This window comes from Corvus cornix, chromosome 3 (assembly GCF_000738735.6).
Source record: "Corvus cornix cornix isolate S_Up_H32 chromosome 3, ASM73873v5, whole genome shotgun sequence".
Taxonomy (NCBI): Eukaryota; Metazoa; Chordata; class Aves; order Passeriformes; family Corvidae; genus Corvus; species Corvus cornix.
The window spans coordinates 53068746-53091885 of NC_047056.1; the positions used below are offsets into that span (position 1 = coordinate 53068746).

Consider the following 23140-nt stretch of genomic DNA (forward strand, 5'->3'; position numbering starts at 1 on the left):
TCATAGCCTCTAAACCTTCTTTCCAAGTACCAATGCAGAATAAAAATAAAGACAAATCAACAAAAGGCTGCATATATATTGCAGGGTGATGTTACAGCAGTTATTTACCACATTGCTGTGGCTGACCTTTTCATATGAATGACACCCTAAGTGGTGCACTTATACGTGTTTTCTGCAGATACATACATTTACCATCACATTGGTTCCTGCTGCTGATTCTGTGAAAGGAGGTGGAGTCGGAGGTACAACAGAAATTTTACTAGAAATTTAAGAGATAAACAGTGCAACAATTAATATATTATGCCAACAGATGAATAACCTTTCTATTTTCTCAATCTTGGGGTGCTCCAGGTAAAATTATTAAATTAGAACTACCAGGAAGACCTAATTTAGGATAGGCTCCCTAGACTTCTATATGGCTGTCAGTATTACAGTCTGTGTCCTGTGCTCTAAATCACAATTCCTGTAAAACACACCCCATGTCTCCTCCAGAGATGTTTTCAGACAACAGTCATCTTTATTTACAATACTAAAAGGATCCTTCCTTGCCTAGGTTCAGAGCTGTTAAAGACCCTTTAAACATTCCTGTCATTCCATCTGTGCTAAATAGTCCTGGTCTGTGAACAAAAACAATCTGTCTGATTCTGTTATCACAGCACAATCACAGATCCTAAGGTAGTTGGTGAACTTCCTTTTTGATTCTCTTTTAGTTTTGCCACACCCAGGTAAAATCGAGTCCTGGTTAGGATCTTATCCAGCTGAATATAAGTTTCTTTCTTATACAGCTGTGCCTTGCCAGACAATTATATTAAATTGAAAACATTTCTTCGTATCTTATTTTACATGTGGCTTTTGGGGGGTTTTTTAGTTGGTTTGGGTTTTGGTAGTAGTTTTTGTTGTTGCTGTTTGGTGTTGTGGTTTTTTGGTTTGGTTTATTTTAAGGCAGAGGATTACTTAAATAACATATTTTAAGCAGACTGTTACATCATTATATATCACTGGTAATAATTTAAGTATGGTCATGCTTCAGCCTCTAGTCAAAGTACTTATTCACTGTAAACTAGATTTTTAATTTTTTTAAAGTATGGTAAGTGAAAATGTCTAACTTCTTGTCTACTATTTATTGTAAAACTATCATATCAGCAATATCTCCCATTGAACAAATAACAATGCTGTTATGACAGCTAGTAAAAAAGTTGCATTTACAATAATTTGAACGTATTTTGCAAGTTTAACAAAAAATTGTATAAATAATTATGCAAAAAAACATAAGCAGATGAAACAAAAATAATGCATGCCCCTTTGTTTCAAGTAGGATACTATTACTCTAAACAAAGAGTAAAGTACTCTGTTGTACATCAGATCTGTTCTATGGATTGCTGGCAACTAAAAGGGAAAAATTTTCTATGCTTTTATCATTTGAACTCCAAAAGTATTGATTTTTTTTTCATAACAAAGGAATACAAACTGCTGGCTGGTTTATAACATAAAATAGATCACCTATACAAATTCTCAGTGTCCTAGGACTGTTTGTCCTTTTATGAGCCTTACCTCAGATTCTGGTAAGATTCCAAGAGCTTTGCACCAACTGTTTCATGTCTGCCTATGAAGGAGGTAAAGAAAAATTCCAAAGATCATTTAGCAGCAACAGCAGCTACTTATGCCTGTATAACATTTTTTTTAAATCAGTGCCTTTCAGGAACTGGCCTGTATTTACAGAAGCTCATGCACATGCAAGTCAGGAGTGAAGTCAATTCCCAGCTAATGTATCAGCACACACGCCAAGCAACACACAAGTTTCTCCTGGACCTCAAACGTCTCAAACCATACCATGATTTCCTCCTCCCCTGTTGCAGGTGACACATTCAGATGAACTCCTCACAAATGTTAAGGACAATCACATACAGATGCCAACAGGCCCATTCCTAAAGGTTGCTAAGTGCAGGTGGTGCCCAGGCCCACTGCACTAAAGCGCACTTTAACCACAAAACTCAAACACTAAGGGAAGCTTGAAAACGTGTACAAGAGCAGGCACATGATCAACTCTTGCATCTCATGAAAAATTCTTTTCACTTTTCCTACTAGAGATGAGCAATGATGAAAATGCCTGACTAGCTCACAAACATGAGCAGGACCCCTTGCCGAGAGCATCCCTTGCAGGGAAATGGCAACCACAGCACATTCCTCAGGTAAGCAGCCACATGATGTGAAGACACCAAGGAGCAAGAGCTCCATCAGGCACAAACAATGAAGACTCATAAAACTGTAGTTTGTTCCTGGGGGATCACAAATATAATAAAGGGCTAAAAGCACGTAACAAATGGCCAACCAAAATTATCTGGAGGGACTTTAATCGCTAGTAATTCCTGATACATGCATGTGATCCATGTTTTGCTGATGATGTCATTAATTATAACATTACTTACATAAAAGAAATAGACCTTAGTAGTGGTAGAAACAATAATCAGTTCATGGATGTTACGATTTTCAATTGGAACTCCAGAATTCTCTTTTATTGATAAGTAACATTTGCTATCTTAGATTTTAAATTGATTGCCTTTAGTGACCAATCTACCACTTTTATGAAAATAGTAATCTTTTTCTTTAGGTAGAAGCTACAAAAAGATTAATAAAAAGCATAACAGTGTAATTTTTTTTTACTCTACAACATGAGAAACTTCACGGTAAAATTTTTTTTTCAGTTAAACTTATTTTCCAGTGATTACTTCAGTTATGCTATATTTTCAAACCAAAAGAGGGCACTGTCCCTCCAGGATTGAAGGATGCATAATGGTTGCTGTGTTTCAAAATTTGTCACGTTTTTAACCCCTTTAAATATATCAGTTGGTCTAATCAAAGGAACTAAACAAAACATATTTCTCCCTGCAGGTTTATCTTCTGTACATCCTTAGATCTTCATGATTTCAACAGCATTACCATTAGACTAACTAAGCAAAATGCTTCAAGCACCCATAAAGCTTTGATAATTCAAAGTGAGATCTGATTTATTTTGCTGGGAAAACACACAGTCAGTGCCTTGCAATATCAGATTCAGTATCTGAGAACAAAATTTTCCAGTAATAGAGAGATTGATAAAATTACCAGCTTTAGACTCGCTGAGAAGAATGAGGGGAAATTATTATCAATGGTTATTGGATGAAACTGTGCTTTAACAAAATCAGCCAACTAATATTTCAAAATGAGAAATTGTGTTAGCTAGAATGGACTTCAGTAGAATCTTTCAAATTTTAAATTAATTGTTTTAACAGGAACTTTAGTTTAGTTTCCTAATATGCTGCCTGATGCCTTTCACAAACACCTAGAACCCAAACTTTGCCGGGTTACGCTCTTCCATTTATAAAATTCTTCCTATTCAAGCTTCCCAAGAGAGATTTAAGGCCCAGTTGCTTCCTTTTCACCAACTACTCCTAAACATAGACGCAGATACTGGAAGTGAAACTGTACCATTTAACTACAGTCAGGCACAAAATGAAACAGATGCCTATCTGAAGTGGCACTTCAAGGGATAGAGGAAAGAAATCCTCTCCACCTCACTAATTAGCGTAGGTGAAAACAAAAAATAATAGCTCCTTGGCTGGCAAAACACATTCCCCATAGAGCAATCCATCCACATCCTCTATAATTTCATTTAGGGCTTTGTACTTTCAATGGCACTTAAAAGACCCCAGCACAAGGCAATGGCACAGCCAGCTGGCTGGAGGTAATGAAACAGTAAGCATTTAGCTCTCTGCTGATTTATAGCTATAAATGGGGGGGAGGGGGAGGGGTGGTTATTCTATTCTCTCATTTCTTTAAACTTTAGAACCTCCTCAGTGAAAACAACTGAAATTTTAACTTTGACAAATGATGAATGCAAGATCATTTTTTCCTGTACATATAACATTTCTATACTAATTTAATGCCATTGTATTTCTTAGAAGTCTTACATGCTCATTAATTCGAATTTACAGGGTCAGTAATTTTCTTATTTTTATTACTCAGACAAAATAAGTTCTACCTTTAAATGCATTCTGTTAATTTGTCTTCATGTTTTATTTACTGCACAGACAGATGGACTGCATGGTAGAATGGAAGAAACATTAGATACAGTGTCAGACTACATTCTGTGTTTCACTTAGATGACAACTACACATTATATAGCAGTTTATGATCTGTCCCAGGGATTACCTTCACCTGGATATTTCTTTGCTCGTTCCTCAAAGAACCATTCACCAGCCTTTACTTTCACATCTCTGAAAAACAATCAAAAGATATTTAAATCAAAATGTTTGCAAGTACATTTCTTCAAGTTTTCAGTAACTGCTTAACAATCCAACATCCTTTCTTAATCCTACCATAAAACTAAGATTTCATGACTACTCAATCCACTGACTGGTTTTGCTGTGGGTCTGAAAAAAAACACAGAGGGGAGGAATCCTTTGGGGACTTTTAGTTTGGTTTTGACAGGGGTTTTGTTTGATAGTTTGTTTTCCGTTGCAATGTAGGACTGCCCATGGAACGTTATACCCACTGCTCTAGGCATTGCTCTTAAGGCAGGAGTCCTGGGTGCACTCCAGTCTGTACAAGCGACTCGCAAAGCAGCACAGGCGCTTGTGCTGATTGGGGCGCTGGCTGCTTACAGCTGCAGCTTCTCTGAGAAGTGGGGAGTGGCCATGGTAGAGGACACGGTTCCAAGCAGAACTTGGGATGGCTACCAGGAAGCACTGAGCTCCACAGGCCTGACAGCACAAGCACTTCATGGCCTATCTCTTCATTTTGTGGAGACTACCATCAGTTACATCGATGTCAAAGGCACCAGGATCACAGGATCAGAAAAGTAATGATTAACAAGTACAAAATTATATCAGATTAAATAGCTCTGTCAAGATCAGATTTTCAGCAAATCTTACTCTTGCTGAAGGCTGCAATTGGAACTTAGCCATTATTAAAGAGAGATTAAAAAAAAATTAACTGATGATAGGATTCTCTGGATTCTTCAGGTTCCAAATTCTCACCTAAATGTCTTACTAATTTGTATATGACATATCTCCCTTCCTTGTGAATTTTGTGATGCTTATTATAAGATGAGGTCTCACTGCAAAAATTTCCTTGATGCAGGCACTACTAAACTTTCTTCTCTACCCAGTAGTTGATTTTCCTTCTATAAAATTAATCTCTTTATTACCATTCCGTCTGCCAAAATGGCTTGAAACTGGCAACAGCATATAAACAGTAAATTCATGTAGGGCTTATCTTCTTAAGAAAGCAAAATCTCTAAACATAAGAGCTAAAGTGATATCCACCAATGGCTAGGCAACAAAACCCCTGGGTCTGCCATTCCACACCTCACCTTATTCTGTGTTGAAACAGACAAACTGTAGGTAGGATGCTTTTTGCTCTGTGGCTTGATTTTAAAGCCTTTAGGCATTTAAATTGTAACTTTGTAAGTAGCAATACAGAATATTAAAAAGAAAAACACTACCCATGTAAACTGTACAATTTATTTTCATGCCTAACCATAGATCCTTGTGCATAACTGAACACAGGTGAGTCTGAAAATTAGGTTTAAATAACTGAGACAGGATACTTACTTATCTTGGATGGACATCTATTAACTAACAAATGTCTGAAATCTCTGCCTTCAAGGGCTTTGCATTGGTATAGTGCCTTGATTTTCAACCCCAGCTCTCCCTTTATGTTATTCCCACTACGCCCTGGTTATCTGCCAGAGTTTAATCTCCAGTTCTGCACCGATTCATGTGATAATTGAATCTACCTGGAGAAGTTTGGACACCCCTTCCTTGGAGGTGTTCAAGGCCAGGCTGGATGAGGCTCTAAGCAACCTGGTCTAGGGAAAAGTGTCTCTGCCCATGGCAGGGTGGGTGGAACCCAGATGATCTTTAAGGTCCCTTCCAACCCAAACCATTCTATGATAATTAGACCATACCGAATGAAAATACCTTTTTTTTTGTGGATAAAGAGTGTATTGAGTTAAGATATGACCAAAAGTATGAAAACAAACCTAATAAAGAACCTTTGTCAGGTAAAATAGACTAAACTCCTCCAAAGAAAACATCATTCTAGACTCCTAGAAGATAGAATTCCTTTAAAAAAAACCCCAACACGCTATACCAACTCCTTCCACACAAGAGATGTCTCTTCCAGGTGAAAGATACAAACTTTGTCAGTTCACAAGCCTTGCAAATTTTCTTATTTTGTAAGAAATACAAAATTTGCTTATCCCTGCTTACTCTTTCACTGAGGTGTATAAGCAAGTTCCTTACAAACATGACCCCAGTGTCTAGGGGAGAATCTACATAGTGCTGCTGCTGCTGTTTGGTTCAGGAAAAAATTACTCTAGTGATAAACAAGACTCAAAATTAGAGCTACTTGAGACTTGAAAATAAGCTCTTACCTTTCTTAGCCATCCTATTTTCCCCTCACCAGGATAAACAAAAGGTGCTGAGTAGCATCTACCACATTGCTGCACTTCCTACCCTTCTTGAGATTTGCAGCTTTGATGTAAAGCTCGCTGAAGGCGATGGAAGAAGTCTGACTGAATTTAATTGACTTTACATCATGACTAAAGATCAAATGTGCTCTCTCTTCGCTATAAAGAGAAATTCACTAACAGCTGACATATCCATCTGTATTAGCAAGATTTAAAAAAGGTAATTTCCTGAAAAAAAGTAAAAAGGTCTTTTAATTAATCTAAATAATGTTTTACTGGTTTTACCACTAAATACCTGGACCAGCTTATGAAATAAATAAAGGTGTGCAGCACTACACAAAGCAGCTTAACAACCAACCACTCTCAATAGGGTATTTCCACTGTGGCCACCAAATAACTGGAAACTAATTTAAACCAAGAAGTGGAGAGGGTTACCTAGAGAAGGATATGGAAAGTTAACTTCTGAATTTTCAGTTTAATGCATATAGTTTGAAACACAGCAAAACACATGCACCAAAGTCTAGTAACTGTTTTGTATCAAGTATAAGTAGAGCTGATCTACCTATTTTGCATATTAGTTGCTAAATAAACTGAAGATTCAGAAAATATCTTGTTGGGGATAGTTTATAACTCTCTTACAAACTATAAAAAAATTACTTCAAACTAGTACAAATTTGTTTGAGACCAATACTTTGCCTTATATTTCCCTTTATTTTAATATCATTTTTGCACCTGCAGAGGGAGTAGAGTGGTGGATTCATCTTGTACTGGCATAAAATAAATTTTCATCCAAATCCTCACCCCTTCTACAGGGATATATATATATAATACAGCAGAGCTTTTGAATAATTTCCAAAACTCTCATTCTTTGCCTACATATTATTTTTATCAAATGTGGAAGTATACCTAAACCATTTTTGCTTAGAAAGATTGTAATGAATAGAATGGACCACGAAGGAATATTTTGTTATTAAAAAAAGTACCAGTACAGTAAAAGAAAGATTGTTTCCTGTATCCTGAAATACAAAAACGTGATACAGTATAAAAAAAAAAAAAAAACAAAACTAACTCAAAGTAAACAAATTTGGATTTTTGACCATATTTGAATAAATCTTAGCAATGTTATTAATTAGTTTTGCTTTCTAAAATTTTATAAAGCATGACTTAAAATTATTCATTGATCCTGGTTTCTCATTCCTGTGGTAATAGGCAGAAAATAATGATTAGGAAATTGTCAAGAAATTGGCTATACTACATCAAAGCACAGTGCCTTCAGCAGGTTGTGAGGACGCCCTGGTTCAACATTGAGTCAGGGGAAGGAGTTCTCTGTGTGGCTCAGAAACTCACGACTGTTTCTCTGCTTCGCTGTTCTCACCTTCATCACACTCACAGTACCTCTGGCCTACCCTGAGGATTCATTTTGCTAAACACAGGAAGGGAAATACCGACTACGTGAAGTATCACACGAAGTTCTCAACCATTTCATCACTACCAGGACTTCAGCCAACATTTTCATTACACCAGTGGCTTTGTTTCATTAACTGTTTAAGCAACAGATACACGAAACCAGTGGGCATCCATTGCATGACTGGTGTAAACCAGCAAAATTCCTTACCCATGAGCATAACAAATGGTGCATTTCCAAAGGCAGGGGGTCAGGCAGACACGGCATTCCGAGCACACCCGATGACTGCATCCATTGCACACTGCGCCTCTGTTCATCAACACCCCCAGTGACTTCTGACAGCGAGCACAAGATCTCTCCTGGTATTCATGCCTTGCATTTTTTGCCCCCTTCCACCGAAGTTGCTGCAGCTGCAGTTTCATTTTCCTAATCCCACGGGTAAGAAAGGAAAAGAAAAAAATTACATAGGACAAAATCCTCATGTAAAGCACAAGTTAATAATACCCTGGTTGTGCAATACCATTTTGAGTGGGAGATATGCCCTCAAGTGTGACCTCTGTTGAGCACTGTTTGAAAACATCCACATACAGCATTTTTGCAGTGACTCTGTGTGTGTGACCAGAACTGTGCATACTAACAGAGAAAGAGTCAAGTATAAATGGGGTTTTGTTCATTTCAGGCCCACTCAGGGCAGGGTGCTGAAATCATTTTATGTAAGTGATTATGCATTCACTTACAAAAACTGAGACTAAACAGTGCTCCCTTCCATTTGATGTTTTTTTTATCATATTTATCCAAGAACTAAATATTCCACCAAGTAAAAAAATAATCATAACAAATGCATCCACTGAAAGCTAAAAAACCAAACCAAAACAAAAAAGCACACCAGCCAAAAATATCAAAACCTCTCCTTGTCGTTAACTTTGCTTCCAGTGCATGTACCAATAATCAAGATCTGTGGTTTTAATTGTTAGTAACATCATCACCAGTTGAAAGGGATTTTCTAAACAATTCAGACTTTCTATATAACCCTACAAATAATTATTATTATTTTCATTTAATATGTCCCGTAATACTTATGTAAATGTTTGATGTAGACAAAGTTTAAGTTTCCACATTTAAGGGATTTAAAAATGTATATCTTATCCACACCAATATCTAGTTTTCCAGGGGGATGCAATATCACAAAGCAGGAAACAAGGTACTAGGAAATCCTTGTCCTAGCCAAGATATAAATCAAATAAAGTGCTGGAGAATTATCCTTTATCCTCCCTAGCTGAGATACTTGCACAGTGTGAAATTAGTAAATAAAATCCTTTCCTAACCAACGACACCTATTGACACAAGTAACAACCTCCAAGGCAGCACTGTGTGCTTGCCACCTGCTGTGTGTGAGAAGGGACAGTGATGGATTTAGCACAATGAACAAGTATCCAATGATTCTTAACTCCTGTCTTGGAACAATGTAAGCTAAACAAGCCAGCCAAAGATCTGAACATGTTCCATGTTACCAAGACTATACATATGCATACATAGGAACATTATGAGAATGCCATAAAGCCTTAAGAGAAAAAATACAGCCAACAACTGAACTTTCTGTGAAGGCTGGAAGTAAAATTCCCCAAGTAGATTATTCAGTGAACAGGATTTGCTGATCTTTAGTGTAGAGTCAATAGAATGGCAAAGTCAGGAGGCTCTGGATAACCTTAGATTTCCCAGAGAATAAAAAGGCATTAGCTAACAAGAAGTCAAAAGGGGAGTACATTTAAAAGGACAACAAAATGGAAGAAGAGTAATTGAGAAGGAAAAAAAAAAAAAAAAAAAAAGAACAGAAAACAGGAATAGGGGAACAGCAGATACCTTATTCTTTCCTCCTCTGTTTTTCTCACCATCTGGTCACGGTATAGGACTTCCAGAACAGCCTCTCGTTCCAATTCCTTAAGGAAGTTCAGATTAAATTCACAGGCCATTTTTGCCAAATTCCACTATTTCACTTGTTTCATAAGACTCCTGTCCTATGGGTTCCACTACATCCAGAATGATGGTCTGGGTGTTTCCTAAATGCCTGTGCTCTTACTTGATTGTTGATGTGTTTCACTGTGTCATACCATTGACAAGAAAAATAACTTTGTCTGTCTTTGCACAGGTCATCATTTAAGTGTCTCTGCTACCCAGGGATTATGAACAGTTATCCAGGTCACAGCAGTCTTGACTTTTTCACATGTCTTTTAACTTCCTTTTCTTTTCTCCACTGAAAGTTGCCCCAAAAGAGATGAGAGCTTGCAGCAGTGTCCCAGATAGGGCTTGAACTGGCACCAGATGGAGGGACAATTTGTCAAGAGATGGAGTAAGCAGTGGCAGAAATGGTTTGGGTTTCTTTATTTGGTCTTGTAGACTTAGGATTTCTGGGCCTAAGGAAAAAAAAGTACATTATCTCTTCAAGACATTGCATATAATGTGAAGGATATATTTTGTTACACTCAAACCTTTCATGAAGTAATTCGGACACAGGAGAGGTTTTAAGATAGTCCTGTTCTCCAGGAAGGCTCACCATATTGTCCATTTGCACTCAGGCACATACCTTCACATTTTTCATACAGTCAACATAAAACAACCAATAAAAAAGCTTAAGTTAGTTTTGAACACAGGCCTACAGACCCCACGACTGTCATATTGCTTGAGACAAAATTTTGGAGAAAAAATGTCCCTTTCTAATCTCATTTTATTGAAAAGACAAGACATCACAAGACTAAGAGGGGGGGAAAAAAGACCTCTGAGTCACTTCCATCAATTACCTGTGTCTTTTAAGTCCAGATAAACAGTTTGACACCAAATAATGCTATTATCTTTGCTAATACACAGAAACACTAAAAAGTTAAGATATATATATTATTTCCAACTGAGTGCACTAACAATTTTGGTCCCAAACTGATAAAACTAACATACTAATATATGAGAAGTCTAAAATTAAAACAGAACCACGACTGTAGTTTGGGTATATTCTGTGACCTTCACTTTTGCAAAACCCCCACTAAAACATAAAATAATTTTAATATGCTTTGCAGCAAAGTCGAGAAAGAAGATTGTTCACTTAAACCAGCTTACACACCACATTAATTTTCAACATTACGGTCTCATGTTTAGTGCATATTACTAGAACTGTAATACAATTCCACTTATGGTATACCAATATTAAAGGTGCATATATGGAAGCCAGTTAAGTGTTTCAAACTTTATCTGAAGTAGATACACATGGTCAGGCCCTAGGCAGGTGTAGACACTAGGACAGAAGGGTAAAGCTTTCCCAGAGCAGTTCCTGATGCTTCACTGATGGACGTCAGCTGAGAATCTGATCAACCATCTGCATTGCTGGATCATTATTTTCAAATACTAAGTTTTAAATTTAAAACAAACAAAACCCTAAACCACCAAAATAACCCACTAAAACTTCAGACATATAGTGACACTGTACTTTTGTCAGTGCAGGGAATTACTTTACATGCAGCTTACCCCAATTAAGTTACTTAATTTTCCCCCAGAAAAAGCAGAGGATGATAGTATGTATACATAAACAGGTTGCATTCCATTTGTGTATGGGAGGGTTTTTGTGAAACCCTTCAACAGATACCAAAAGGACAAAGCATTTCACAGAAGCTTGTGTTCAAGAAAAAAAAAAAGATTGGTTTCCTGTGGAAACAAAAGAGACAGAGATAGGCATAATCATATTTTATTTCCTTACCAACTGCAGTTTCACAGGAAATTACTCATTTGAAACATAAAAAGCCTGAGCAATTTTTTTTTAACACAATATGTCATTTTCAAAGGCTTCTGCATCCTTCACCTGCTTTCATCTTTTACCTTATGAATACCTGCTGGGATTGATGAGCATGTTTAAAGCCATCAACTCGATTTAAGTCAACATAATCTAAAGAGGAGTCAGCACAAACTCTGGCCACTCTGCCCTACACAGGATACCAAAACATCCACTACAGGGCAAGGCACATTTGCCATAAACTCCTAAGATTTTGGCATATCTCAAACACCATCAGAAAATCCCACTAAAGCATCAGTAAAAGCTAGCAAGCGCATGACAGTCAATACTAAGTGGATCCAATAAAACTGCTCTGGTGATCTTATAGAAAATACATGAATGTCTTACAGAGCTATTAAGAATGTGCCACAGTAAAACAGTTACAAAGAGCAACACCTGCAGTTAAGCAAGCACAGAAAGAATTGCTATTTGATGTCTCCTTCAAATTCTTTAAAAAAGGATTACCGCTCTTCTTCACAGAAGAGCACAAAGATTTCCATACATCAGGCCTGTTCAGGCAAATGGGTTTCAGATGACACTTCAAACTAGCTACACTTCATGCCCTATTCTGGGTGATAAATCATAAGCGCTGAATCTAATGCCAACAGTAGAGTGCCAACAGGGACAAGGATGGAAAGGATGGATCATCTCCTGCTACTAAACAACAGAACAAACTTACTGCAGAGTAAAGTGCCGGGGGCCCTCTATCCTACAGTATTTGCACTATGCAGAGAGGGGGAAAGCCACTCATGGCTCTCTCATCACTGAGCAAGATGATCATACACTGCAGACAGTAAAGCTTAAAATACACCACACAGCCAGCAACTATAGCAATATTGCACCTGAACACTCCTACAGCTGCTTTTTTAACATTCATGAAGATTTCAACTCTGACAATCATTGGGTTCTGTCGGTATTTCTTGCACAACCAAAGAAAACTCAAAATCTAGCTTAATGATGAGGTAGCTGTAAGAATAAATAATGTACTATAAAAGTATTACAACTCCCAAAATGGGAGATAATCCTTGGCCCCACAACAAACTTGAACTTGTAATCATTTCACAGAGGTGTTCAAACTGGACTGAAAAGCTCTCTACCGTTGTGAAATAAGAACTTTTCTCTTACACTAAAGCTGTCTGCACTAGAGTAGTCTTTTCGCAGTAATAAAGAAGTGTTTTCAGTAATGACCTTCTTAGACAGGAAAACAACTTCATAAAGCTTCAGAGATGCCCTCCTTTCATGGTCACCCACTGAATCCAGCTAGCAAGCTGTTTTACACAGTCAGCTAACCTCAAAGCTGAGCATCTTCTATGTAAAAACAAAAGTAGCAACAAGCTTTTTAGTAAATACCACAACACTCTTTCCTTTTCAGCACAAAGTTCACAAAAAATATTCTGTTCAAGCATTATTTTAAATTATATATTTATCATTATTTATTATTACATTTTGTATTTAAAGTAATGCAGTGTCAGGCACCTTGCAGATGAATCAGTAACTTCTTGAAAATATCGTAAGAAATCCCAAAGCCATTATAAGGGAGCAGGGATGACCAGTGTGCCTATGCCTTAGGAGAGGGATTCGTGCATGAACAGAGTGCAACCTCAAAAATCCATGGGTTTTTTCTGTCAGGATAAAATAGTATGTAGTTATATTACTGAAGATCAAGCAAAAGGCCTACCTAACACTAGATTAAGTTTGCAAAAACAGTTTCTTTTTTAAGTTTTTAAACTTAAAAAGCCTGGCTTAGCAAGCTTTTCCTCAAAGCAATTTTACCTGTAATGTATTATTAAAATCCTTTCAGATCCTTAAGCATTAGCAAAATAATGACAAATAATTATAAATTAACAGATCTTCTAAAGTCACAGTCTTCATTTACTTGAGATAATTGGATTCACTCATCCATTAACCCAGGAGATGGATGTAATGCATCAGTAGCGAGGAACAGATTAAGGAAGTTCAGAGTAAAACCAGTCTCAAAAGCTATTGCAATTTGTGGCTATTTTCTATTCTGCTGAGACCAATCACATAAATTCATTCTTAGTTAAGAAAATTACAAGTGTTATTTTGTACTACCTGGCTGCAGCAGTTTAACTTTCACATTCCTGCATATGCACGTGAAAATTATTTAAGTTCTTTGATAACGGTTTACCAAAATTAAGTCTGTGATATTAATAACATCCCACCCCAGAATTCAGAGTAAAAATAAAACCAAACAACTAAAGTCAACACAAACAGTTAAGTTCCAGATGCCATTTTTCCATTAAATATTTTTCAGTTTGAAAAACACCATGCCTGTAAATAAAAATGCATCCCCCTATGCTATGTCATACAGAATAGAGTAAAATGACATCCTTACCTCTTCAGCAGCCATCAAAGAGAGACACCAGGAAGCAAACTGCTTATAAAAGATGAGTAGCACTTTAATTATTTAACTACCTCTCCTTAAAGAAAACTGGTGGCTGTTCTCCACCCCCTTTCCTTCCTTTGGGCACCGATACCACTGATCAGAGGAGCACCCCAAAGCAGCTGAAAGCAAATGCACTTAACAAAGAGCTCTAGTGTTACAACAGCTTTTGCCAGGTCTCTGGTTTTGTTACCAGCAACAAGCAAAGATATTTGTTTTTCTAACATTAAAAGGAGACTCAGCACAGGAGACTAAAAAAGCTGACTAATATAGCAAAATATGCTCAGTCTTCAAGCCACACACAGGAAGAGAAGTGGCTTTGAGTTCTGTATAGTTTCTTTTTCTGACACCATAAATGTGAAAATGCTTCTAACCTCAATATCTCCAGGACTTGCACAGAAACCTTGGTTTGTATCATAAACAGTTCTTTCCTGGAAACAGAACAGTTTTCTACTGAGGTCTGCATAATAAAGCAATTAGTACAGATAAAAATTCAACAGAATTCTGGTTTTATGCATCTGCAAGGAGGAGGTTATTTTACCTCACAACTGGAAATCTGATCTCACATAACAATTGAAAATTAAAACATTATTCAGATTGGATATCCTAAGTTAGCCTCCTACAGAATTGAGTGTGGGTAATAAAGTTCAAAATCATATCCCAATTATTTCAAAATCTGGGGGGGGAAAAAAAGAGGCTATTCTTACAGTTCAATCTCCTCCTTATTCCTGGCTCTACCAAACTGCACATGTAACACAGAAGCCCTTCTTAACTGTTCCAGGTGTTTCAAGATAAGCACAGCAATTCTACTCACATGGCAAAGTTTAAGAGCCTGCATTTTATAACCTCATTAAGCTAAACAGGTTCAAACATTTCCACCTGTGTATGTCAAGTTTTAATCACCTTCTTCAGCTGCATCGTGGAAAAGGAAGCAACTGCTAGTGGGGCACAGGGCTATGCAGCTATGCACCATGTTTGGATAATCTGGGCCTCAATTTCAGGCAAAACTTTAACTGATGAAGAGGCCAGAAATAACCTGAGGATTATAAATACTCACAGTGACAGATGAGTTGTATCCCAAATCCAGGCTGAGGAACATTAGCCCTACTATCAGCTTCCCCCCAATATTTAATCAAACACTTAATTGCCACATATGTAACTTGTATTTTTTCCTCTCATCCCTGGACGTGAAAAACTGCTGAGGTATTTTATACATGCTAAGAATATAACCAAATATATGGTTATAAAAGCCATTTATGCTTTTGTTCAAACAAGTACCACTTGTCAGTCTTCCCATAGCCCTTACCTATTTGTCTCTGCTTTCTGGAAGCAGCAAACACAAGACTTGGAATGGGGCTGAGGATGTGCTCAGCATCCAGCCACAGACCCACCGTATCCCTCTGGGGTGAGTGGAGCTGCTGCTGCCCGCAGGGTGCCTGCAGAGCCCCAAAGTGAGGTGATTGGTCAGGGTCTCCTTTTGCAGGAGAAACAGGAGGCAGAGCCTGACAGCAGACTGGAGACAACATCAAACCTTATCAGTCAGCACCCTCAAGCCCTGGAGCTGTAACTCCCTCAACTTTCTTGAAATACAATGCCCAAACCTGGGTTTTCCTTGTGCAGCCTTACTGCAGAGAGGGCAATAGGAATACTGCTTCCAGGTTCTCTGTCTTTTTTTTTGTCTTTTTTTTTAACAGCACCATACGATAAATTGAGATTAAATTCTACCTAAACACCTCCCTACTCTATGTGTCTATGGAACAGCTACCAAGTGAGCTGGTCCTGCACTTATAGAGCTAGTTATTCCTGTCTCCATATAGCCCTTTTTACGTGTCCTCAGTAAGTTATTTCTTCCTCCATCCAGACTCTTTCGGCAGTTCATCCAGGCCCCTCTGAGTCTGAACAGCATCTTTGACTGCCTAGAGCAGCTCTCAGGGGCTGGTAGCATCAGTGATTTGGAAAATCTGTAAACACTGCATACACACGACATCCAGGAACTGTGACAAGTGTGCCCTTTAATTTCCTTCTCCTGGTTCTTACTATGTCTGCTAAATCTGCTTAGAACTGTAAGAATTCAGATATTCTTCTGTGGTGGGTTGACCCTATCTGGATGCCAGATGCCCACCAAACCTGCCTTGTCACTTCCCTCCGGCTGAGGTGGGGGGAAATGCAATGAAAAGACAGGGAGAGTTTTTTCCATGATTTTCTGTTTGTGACATAGGCAGGCCTTCTTTTCAAGCTATTTCCAGAAACAAGATGCAGATTCTCCTTCCCTCCTTGGGAAGCAGGGAAGGACCTCTTGGGTAGCTGAACCCGAATGCCAAGCTATCCGTATGAAAAGCACAGCCGTGACAAGCACCCCCTGCCTCTCTCAGCCACAGGCTTTGGGATGTTTTACACCACCACGCAGCGCCATCTCCCGCCCGGCTCGGGGCCGCTGTCGCTACGGGAACCGCGCCATCTTGGAGGCCGCCGGGCCCAGCCCAGCCCAGCCCAGCCCAGGCGGGCGCTGGCGCTGACGCGCAGGCGCAGTGCGGGCGGCAGCCGGCGAGGGGCTCAGCGGCGCGGGGGCGGTGCTGGGGGTCGGTGGCGGCGCGAGCGGCTCCGCCGGGAACATGGACGAGTTCCAGACGGGAGAGGAGGTAACGGGACGGGGGACAGGGGGAGCACAGTTTCCCGCCTGGCGTCTCCGTTCAGGGCCGGCGGAGGGTCTCAGGCGGTGCCCGTCCGCCTCGGACCCCACCCCTCGGCGTCCCCCGCCGCCATCCCTGTGGCCCTCCCCCAGGGTGGAGCCGTGCGTCCGGGGCACCGGCGGGAGACGGACCCAGCCTTTGTTCTACCGCCCTCCGGGAGCTGGCCCCTTGTCCGGGTGTTCCCTGGGCTCCTCGACCCTGGCTTCTACCCCTGCTGCTGCAGGTCCCTTGGGGGAAAGGCGTGAGGGGTATCGTGGCTTCGGGCTGCCCCCGCCGGAGGAGCCGAGCGCCGTGGTGGGAGGGTGGCCGGTGCCGCTGAGGTCAGGGGAAGACTCGAGCAGGCTGTTTCTGTGCGGAAAGAGGAGTCCAAGCCTCTGGTCGCCGTGCTGCTGGCGCACTGATGGGGCGTCACACCCCATTCACAAGATACGGAGTGCGATAAATCAAGGGTCTCAATCAGTTACGGTGCCGAATGACCCCCTGATGTCCCCCCGCTAAGGAGGAAGCAGCCAGTGCTGCTTTTGCAGAGGGACAGTGTCTGTGAGCTGTGACACTGTTGCACAGCCGCGATGTGACTGGGTGAGACAATAGCGAAGCAGCGAGAGGGGCGAAGGTGTGTCAGGCTTGTCCTGTTCTAAAAGCCTCGTCCCAATGGCCGGGCCTGGCCTGTGTTAGGGCCACAGACAATTTTTTTTTTTAAATACGCAATTAACATGCTCGAACATAATTTTTACAGCTGTTTTCAAAAACGTCTTCAGAATTACTAAAGACTGTAGTATTGCTCTGCAGTTGGCATTTGTTGCCTGGGATTTTAAACAAGGTGTTGGAAACATTGTCTGCTTGCTTTGTGCTAGAGAGGTACCACAGGGAAACTGTAGAGTAACCGACTATTTTTCCCCCCAAAAAAAGTTTTTATGCCATCTTATTAAAAGATGACATAATGATAAAACGGGTAGTGTTGTATTATTTCATAGTTCAGTTACAGCACATATATCCCAAATCTGGATATCAGGAATTTGTGTTCATTTTTGTCATTCCAAAAAAGGAAGAAGGTTGAAAAGTAACAGCAGCCCTAGAAGCAAATTCTCAAATCTCTTTATTGTTTCAGTACAAATTAGATATCGAAATACCTTTGAGAACCTGGGTTGACTTTAAGTCATTTTACTTTGGTGTGAACCATGTTTGTACTCACTCAAAAGCATTTCTGAGCAGACTTCATGGAGAATAAAACTGTATGCAGTTTATCTTCTTGCTTGACAGCAGTCTTCATGTCTGTCAGCATAGCATGTCTGGAATGCATATCCTTAACTTAAGCTCTGTGGGAGAGTGTTTTTTGGTAACTGTAGCCCTTATTTTGTTAAATACATGGGTGCACCTTAAAATGTATGCGCCTGTAAAATGTAGTACCATGAAAATAAGTGAAGCATGTTAAAATTAAAGTCAAGAAGGTGAAAGTAAAAGGCAATTTGCCACAGCACATAAAAGCTTTTAAAAATGTTGAATTTTGCAAGCAGGTTGGTGCCTCCAAATAGGCATAGAAAAGGAATTGCCCAGTATGTCTCCCAGGGTGTGCTGTTTCTTCTGTCACAGAGAATGATCAGTTGCTCTCATTTTTCTGAATGTCACATGTCACTGAAGCTGGCTAGACTGTTGACCTTCTGGCCAAAGGTTTATGAATGTGATGTTGAAGTTCTCCTGAGCAGGTGTAACTGCATCCCACCTGCACACATGAATTATGCTGTTGTTCATTTTTGTCAGCTGGGGAAGCTGACTGACCTCTCAGTGAAAACCCAGTCAACATACACCTGGTTAGGTTCATTCTTGCATTCTTATTTGGTCTTTTGAAATTAATCAGTTTGCCTTTACGTGCTCTTCTGTCCTAGTTTGTGAGGTGAGACTGTGAGATACCAGCAGCGACAGGGTGGTGTGTGACTCGCTGCTGTACCTCATGGGGCTCCCCCTGTCAGTGCTCCCTGGCCCTGAGTGGCCACCCCAGCAGTGGGAGCAGCTTGTTCTAACCCCCTGACATGGGAGGCAGCAGGAGCAGAGGGAATAAAACAAGAAAATGTAAACTACTAACGGTACATGTAAATGGGTGGTAGTTTTGGTATTAGTGAATGTTGGGGCATTCTCTCTCTTGATTCCATGTGCTTAATCTCTGTTCCCTGAAGGCTGAAGGTCAGCTAGCTACATTTCCCCTTTGATTTCCAAGGGGCAGCTTTATTCTTATCCCCAGCTGAGATTGTCATGACAGTTTTTCCTTCAGCTCTGAATTGATATTTTGTCCACATCGATGCCCTGGAGATGTCGGTTCCATTTAACTGCAAGCTGAGGTTATCTCCGTGAGCCCACTGTGATGTGCGGACATTAGTGCTTGTTGGGAAAGGGGAATATATATGTACACAAGTTCTATACATGTTATTAATGCTTCCAAGTTAAAATTGGGAAGCTTTCTTGACTCAAAAGGCCAGCCAATACTAGTTCATCTCTTACTTTCTGTTGTATTTCTAAGAAGGTTAACTTGACTGGGCAGAAGGAGCCAGAGTACATATATATGCAAATGAAGGCAGACTTGGTATCTTCTGACTTGCCAGAAATCTGACAAGCATAAATTAAATTTTGAGTGCATATTCTTAACAGAGCTTGAAGATCATAAACAGAAGAATGTGTCCACTGATTATTTAAAATTCTACTTTTTCTTTTGTAGACTGCCTTTGTTGTTGATGAAGTCAGTAGCATTATTAAAGAGGTAATTTAAACATTTTCCCTTTGTTGATGTGAAATTTCAAATGTTGTCTGCTGTGTACTAAAAGGCATTCAGTAAAATATGATAACTGATACGTAAAAGATTTCTAGATAGGTTGCTCTCAAAGTACAGCTAAATGTTGATTTAACCAGTGTGTGGACTTCAGTGGAAATGATACCAAGCTTTAGCTGCGATTTATATTGCAAATCCAAGACATATTTAAAGTAATTTCATACACCCCTCTCTGGTTGCAGTGCATCCCTATTAGAATTTCTAGGGGGATATTTTATGTTAAGCCCCATAGAAATAGATTTTGTATTGTAGTAAAATACAGGAGTGTTTTATAGACTGCATATGCATGTTACTGTGTTCTTTCAAGATGCCTTTCTCTAAAGTGAGTTCTTGTTTGTTTGGAATGATTGAACTACTCTTGTTGCTAAGAAACTTGAATTTTCTGTCAAGAAAATTTCCAGTGGGATTTGGAATTCCTCTTGTAAACTAGTGCAATCTTTTTCTTGTTGCAAAGTAACTGTTTTGGTCAGACTCTGTAAATTGAATACACATGCCTTAATACATGCTCCTGTTTCTTCCAAATTCGAAATAATTTTGTGGTTATTCTTTAAATAAGTTCTGTGATGAAAAAATGTGCCAATGAAGAACATGTAGCTTTAACATACTTATATTGCTATCTTAAGGGGGAAACTATCCTCATAAGTAAAATGGATTATTTGGCTGGAGGCTTCTGCTCTGTTAGTAACCAGCACTACATGGGTCTTTTGTTTTAATCTGGGGGTTTGTTTCCCAAAACAAATTCTGCTCAAAAATCTGAATTTCATTTCTGTAGAAGAATATGTGTGAATGAGCTATTGTACTATTGTGCCTTTTTAAATTCTCTTCAGGACTGTTCAAATGCAGGACCCTTTTCATAACTCTGGCTGTATGACATTACAAATAATCTAAATATCACAAAATGAACAGAGCATGGGATCTGTGGTGATTTCCCCTATGCCCGGCTCAGACTCTGACCTGCATGTTTTTAATAATTGAAAACACTTCCCACAGCCAGTGTGGACCAGCAGTATTTAGGATTTTTCTATGGTATGGGGTCCATGTTGAAGAGGGTTAATGGGTGCCTTGCAGTTGACAGCAGCGCAGCTCCTTTACCTCTTTGTCGCCCCCAGGCCATAGAGGGTGCTATCGGTGGCAATGCCTACCAGCACAGCAAAGTGAACCAGTGGACAACAAGCGTGGTGGAACAAACCCTGAGCCAGCTCACAAAGCTGGGGAAGCCCTTCAAGTACATCGGTGAGCTCAGCTTCCCCTTCTCTGTGAAAGCTGGGACAGTCAAGTGCACTGATAGGTGGGGGGTGGGGGAGGATCTTAGGAAGAACCTTGTCTGTAAACTGCTCACAAGCATTCATATTTGTGTGTGTGTGCTAAGCTGAGCAAAAATGGAGCTAAATGTTAATGTTAGCGAGAAATTAATCAAAGCTTCTCTACTGACTAACAGTGACTTGTGTGATTATGCAAAAGAATGGTGCTGGGCTACATACAGCAAGCTCTTGCTTCTGGGACAACTCCAGTGATGGTAAGAAACACAACTCTTGGATTTTCCAACTTGCAGCTTAATGCCAGTCTCTTTAACACTAGGCAGCATACTTTTATTTCCCCCAAGTGCTGTAGTTTTGGAGTAATAGCATACTGTTTGGTATTTTTTTGTATTTGGTATTTTTGGTATATTTTGGTATTATCTGGCTGTGATGCTAACTGGGCTATATATGAAATGCTTGACTGTTCTGAAAGCTTCATTCTTAAGATTCTTTAAGGAAGCAAGTATAAAAATGCATATAGGGGCATGCATCTAATCACTGTAACTTCCTTCTGTTTCTGAAGCCCTTTTTTGTATTTGCAGGAACCTGCACTGTGAGATGGGAGAATAAGACCATGTACTGTATTGTCAGTGCCTTTGGACTTGCATTATAATTGCCTTGAAATCATTCATTCTTCTCTTTTCTATTCCTGCACTTGATTCCATCTCCACTCAAACTGTGAATACCGGAACAACTTGTTTTTAATGCATTTTTAAAATAACTTTTCTTCAAAGGTAGAAATTTGAAAATATGCTGTTACATGTTTTATGTTTGTACCTAGTACCATCCCAGTGTTTGCTATACTTTTCTATTACTTCGGAACTTCTCTTCAAGGTGCTAATACTGAAATCTGCTGCAGTGTAAACACTTTCTCTAGATTTCTTTTCTAAGACCAAAATAAATGAGACACTGACTTTCACACTTTGTACTTTTGGTTACCATTAAATTATTGAAATTCATAACCGTTGGTGTGATTCATTTAAACGTAAATCTTCTGTCATTGGGGAAAAAGTTTCAGTTTTTCAGTTCTCTTCAAGATAGTCGAGGTGCATACCGCAAAACAAAGCGCTTCCATAATTTTGCCAAAGTCACTACAAAGTTGCAAGAAAATTACATTATGTTTATCAAAAAGCAACTTGGCTGCATTTTTGGGACCTGTTTAATCTTTTTGTGTGGTATTTAGGGCATAAAATGATAACTATTTTCATTTAACAAAGATAATAAATTTTTCACATTCTGGAAGTGCTCAGCAAGCTACACCTGGGTAATCATTCACTTCTGCAGCCACTTACATGTGTTAAGTAGGTCTTGAACTTACTTGCTACAGTCCATGTTAATTTTGCTGATGGGTGAAGGTGATGAGTTCTGGCAGTTGATGAAACATGATCCTTTCTGAAAGGGAAAATACCACCTTGAGGTGATGTGACTAAATATGAGTAAGTCTCTTGTCTTCTAGTGTAAAGTTGCAGAAGAATAACAAGTAAAACAAGTTTTCAGCATAGGCTTGGGTACTGTTTTGTCAGCTAATTAAAGAAAGGGGAGCATGCTATGAATTTCAGAAAACCTCTGCAACTGGCTGTGCTGCTTCTGCAAGCAGTAGCTCACTGCTAATGAAAGAATTACAAACCCATGTGGGAGAGCATCCCTGGGCTGGAGTCAGTCTGAGCAATCTGTGATTTGCTTCTTTGTAGGAAGCCCTGTCTAATGTTTTCAGAATCTGGCTCTCAGCTAGAGCTGTTTAAGAGAGAGATGATTGCTAATACAGCAATATGATTCCACGAGCTGGGAAGATGTAATACTGCAAATTCAAATGACAGGAGAGGACTTGTTTGTCACAGTGTTATGTGCTCTGTGATAACTCTGCTCAGTGTAGTCAGACTGTGGAAAGCCCTGTGCTAGGCAAGGCTTGGACCCTCTTCCTCCCTATCCATGTCTGCTGCCAGGAGGGCAAAACAGGTGTATGCACCAGCAGCTTTGGGCTTGGTAGATTTGAGACTTCTAATAGAGCTGTAAGGATTCTGTATTTCTGCTGACATTCCAGTTTCCAAACAGCTCCGTAAACACATTTCCTTCATGACAAGCCACTTCATTCTTCTCACATATGTCCTCGTGAGCACTACAGGCTATATACCTTAGCCTGAGGAGCACATACCTACATTGCTGTAGGAGAGAGCTTTAGTATGGGTTCAGTCTTCAGTCAGAAATGATACAACACCTGTAAAAATAAAATTTTAAAACCAGATTGAATAACATACGTAAAACA

General features: G+C 39.5%; 2 protein-coding genes across 4 annotated transcripts in view; one reads left to right on the forward strand and one right to left on the reverse strand.

The window, feature by feature from the left end:
- The window catches only part of SYTL3 (synaptotagmin like 3), a 37418-nt gene extending 20893 nt beyond the window's left edge, over nt 1-16525 (reverse strand). Inside the window, exons 1-6 of one of the 3 annotated variants that reach the window (XM_019290176.3) lie at nt 14024-16525; nt 9717-10267; nt 8067-8282; nt 4195-4253; nt 1552-1603; nt 187-259 (exon numbers count right to left, since the gene is read on the reverse strand). In XM_019290176.3, the coding sequence (XP_019145721.1) occupies nt 187-259; nt 1552-1603; nt 4195-4253; nt 8067-8282; nt 9717-9826 (510 nt within the window). In that variant the 5' untranslated portion in view covers nt 9827-10267; nt 14024-16525. Of the gene's footprint in view, nt 1-186; nt 260-1551; nt 1604-4188; nt 4254-8066; nt 8283-9716; nt 10268-13143; nt 14001-14023 lie in introns of those variants that run through there. The other 2 variants (XM_010400125.4, XM_019290172.3) reach the window with 2 other exon arrangements.
- Nucleotides 16526-16599: 74 nt separating this feature from the next.
- On the forward strand, nt 16600-21839 carry DYNLT1 (dynein light chain Tctex-type 1). The gene is made up of 5 exons (XM_010400154.2): nt 16600-16710; nt 19469-19510; nt 20689-20812; nt 21018-21095; nt 21420-21839. Exons 1-5 carry the CDS (start codon nt 16684-16686, stop codon nt 21488-21490), a joined length of 342 nt encoding a protein of 113 aa, XP_010398456.1. The 5' UTR covers nt 16600-16683; the 3' UTR covers nt 21491-21839.
- The last annotated feature ends 1301 nt before the right edge of the window (nt 21840-23140 follow it).

Coding starts and splice junctions, on each gene's coding strand:
- DYNLT1 (XM_010400154.2), top strand. CDS start 16,684: ATGGACGAGTTCCAGACGGGAGAGGAG. Junction 20,813..21,017: donor GAAGCCCTTCAAGTACATCG/GTGAGCTCAGCT, acceptor ACTGACTAACAG/TGACTTGTGTGATTATGCAA. Junction 21,096..21,419: donor CTGGGACAACTCCAGTGATG/GTAAGAAACACA, acceptor TTGTATTTGCAG/GAACCTGCACTGTGAGATGG.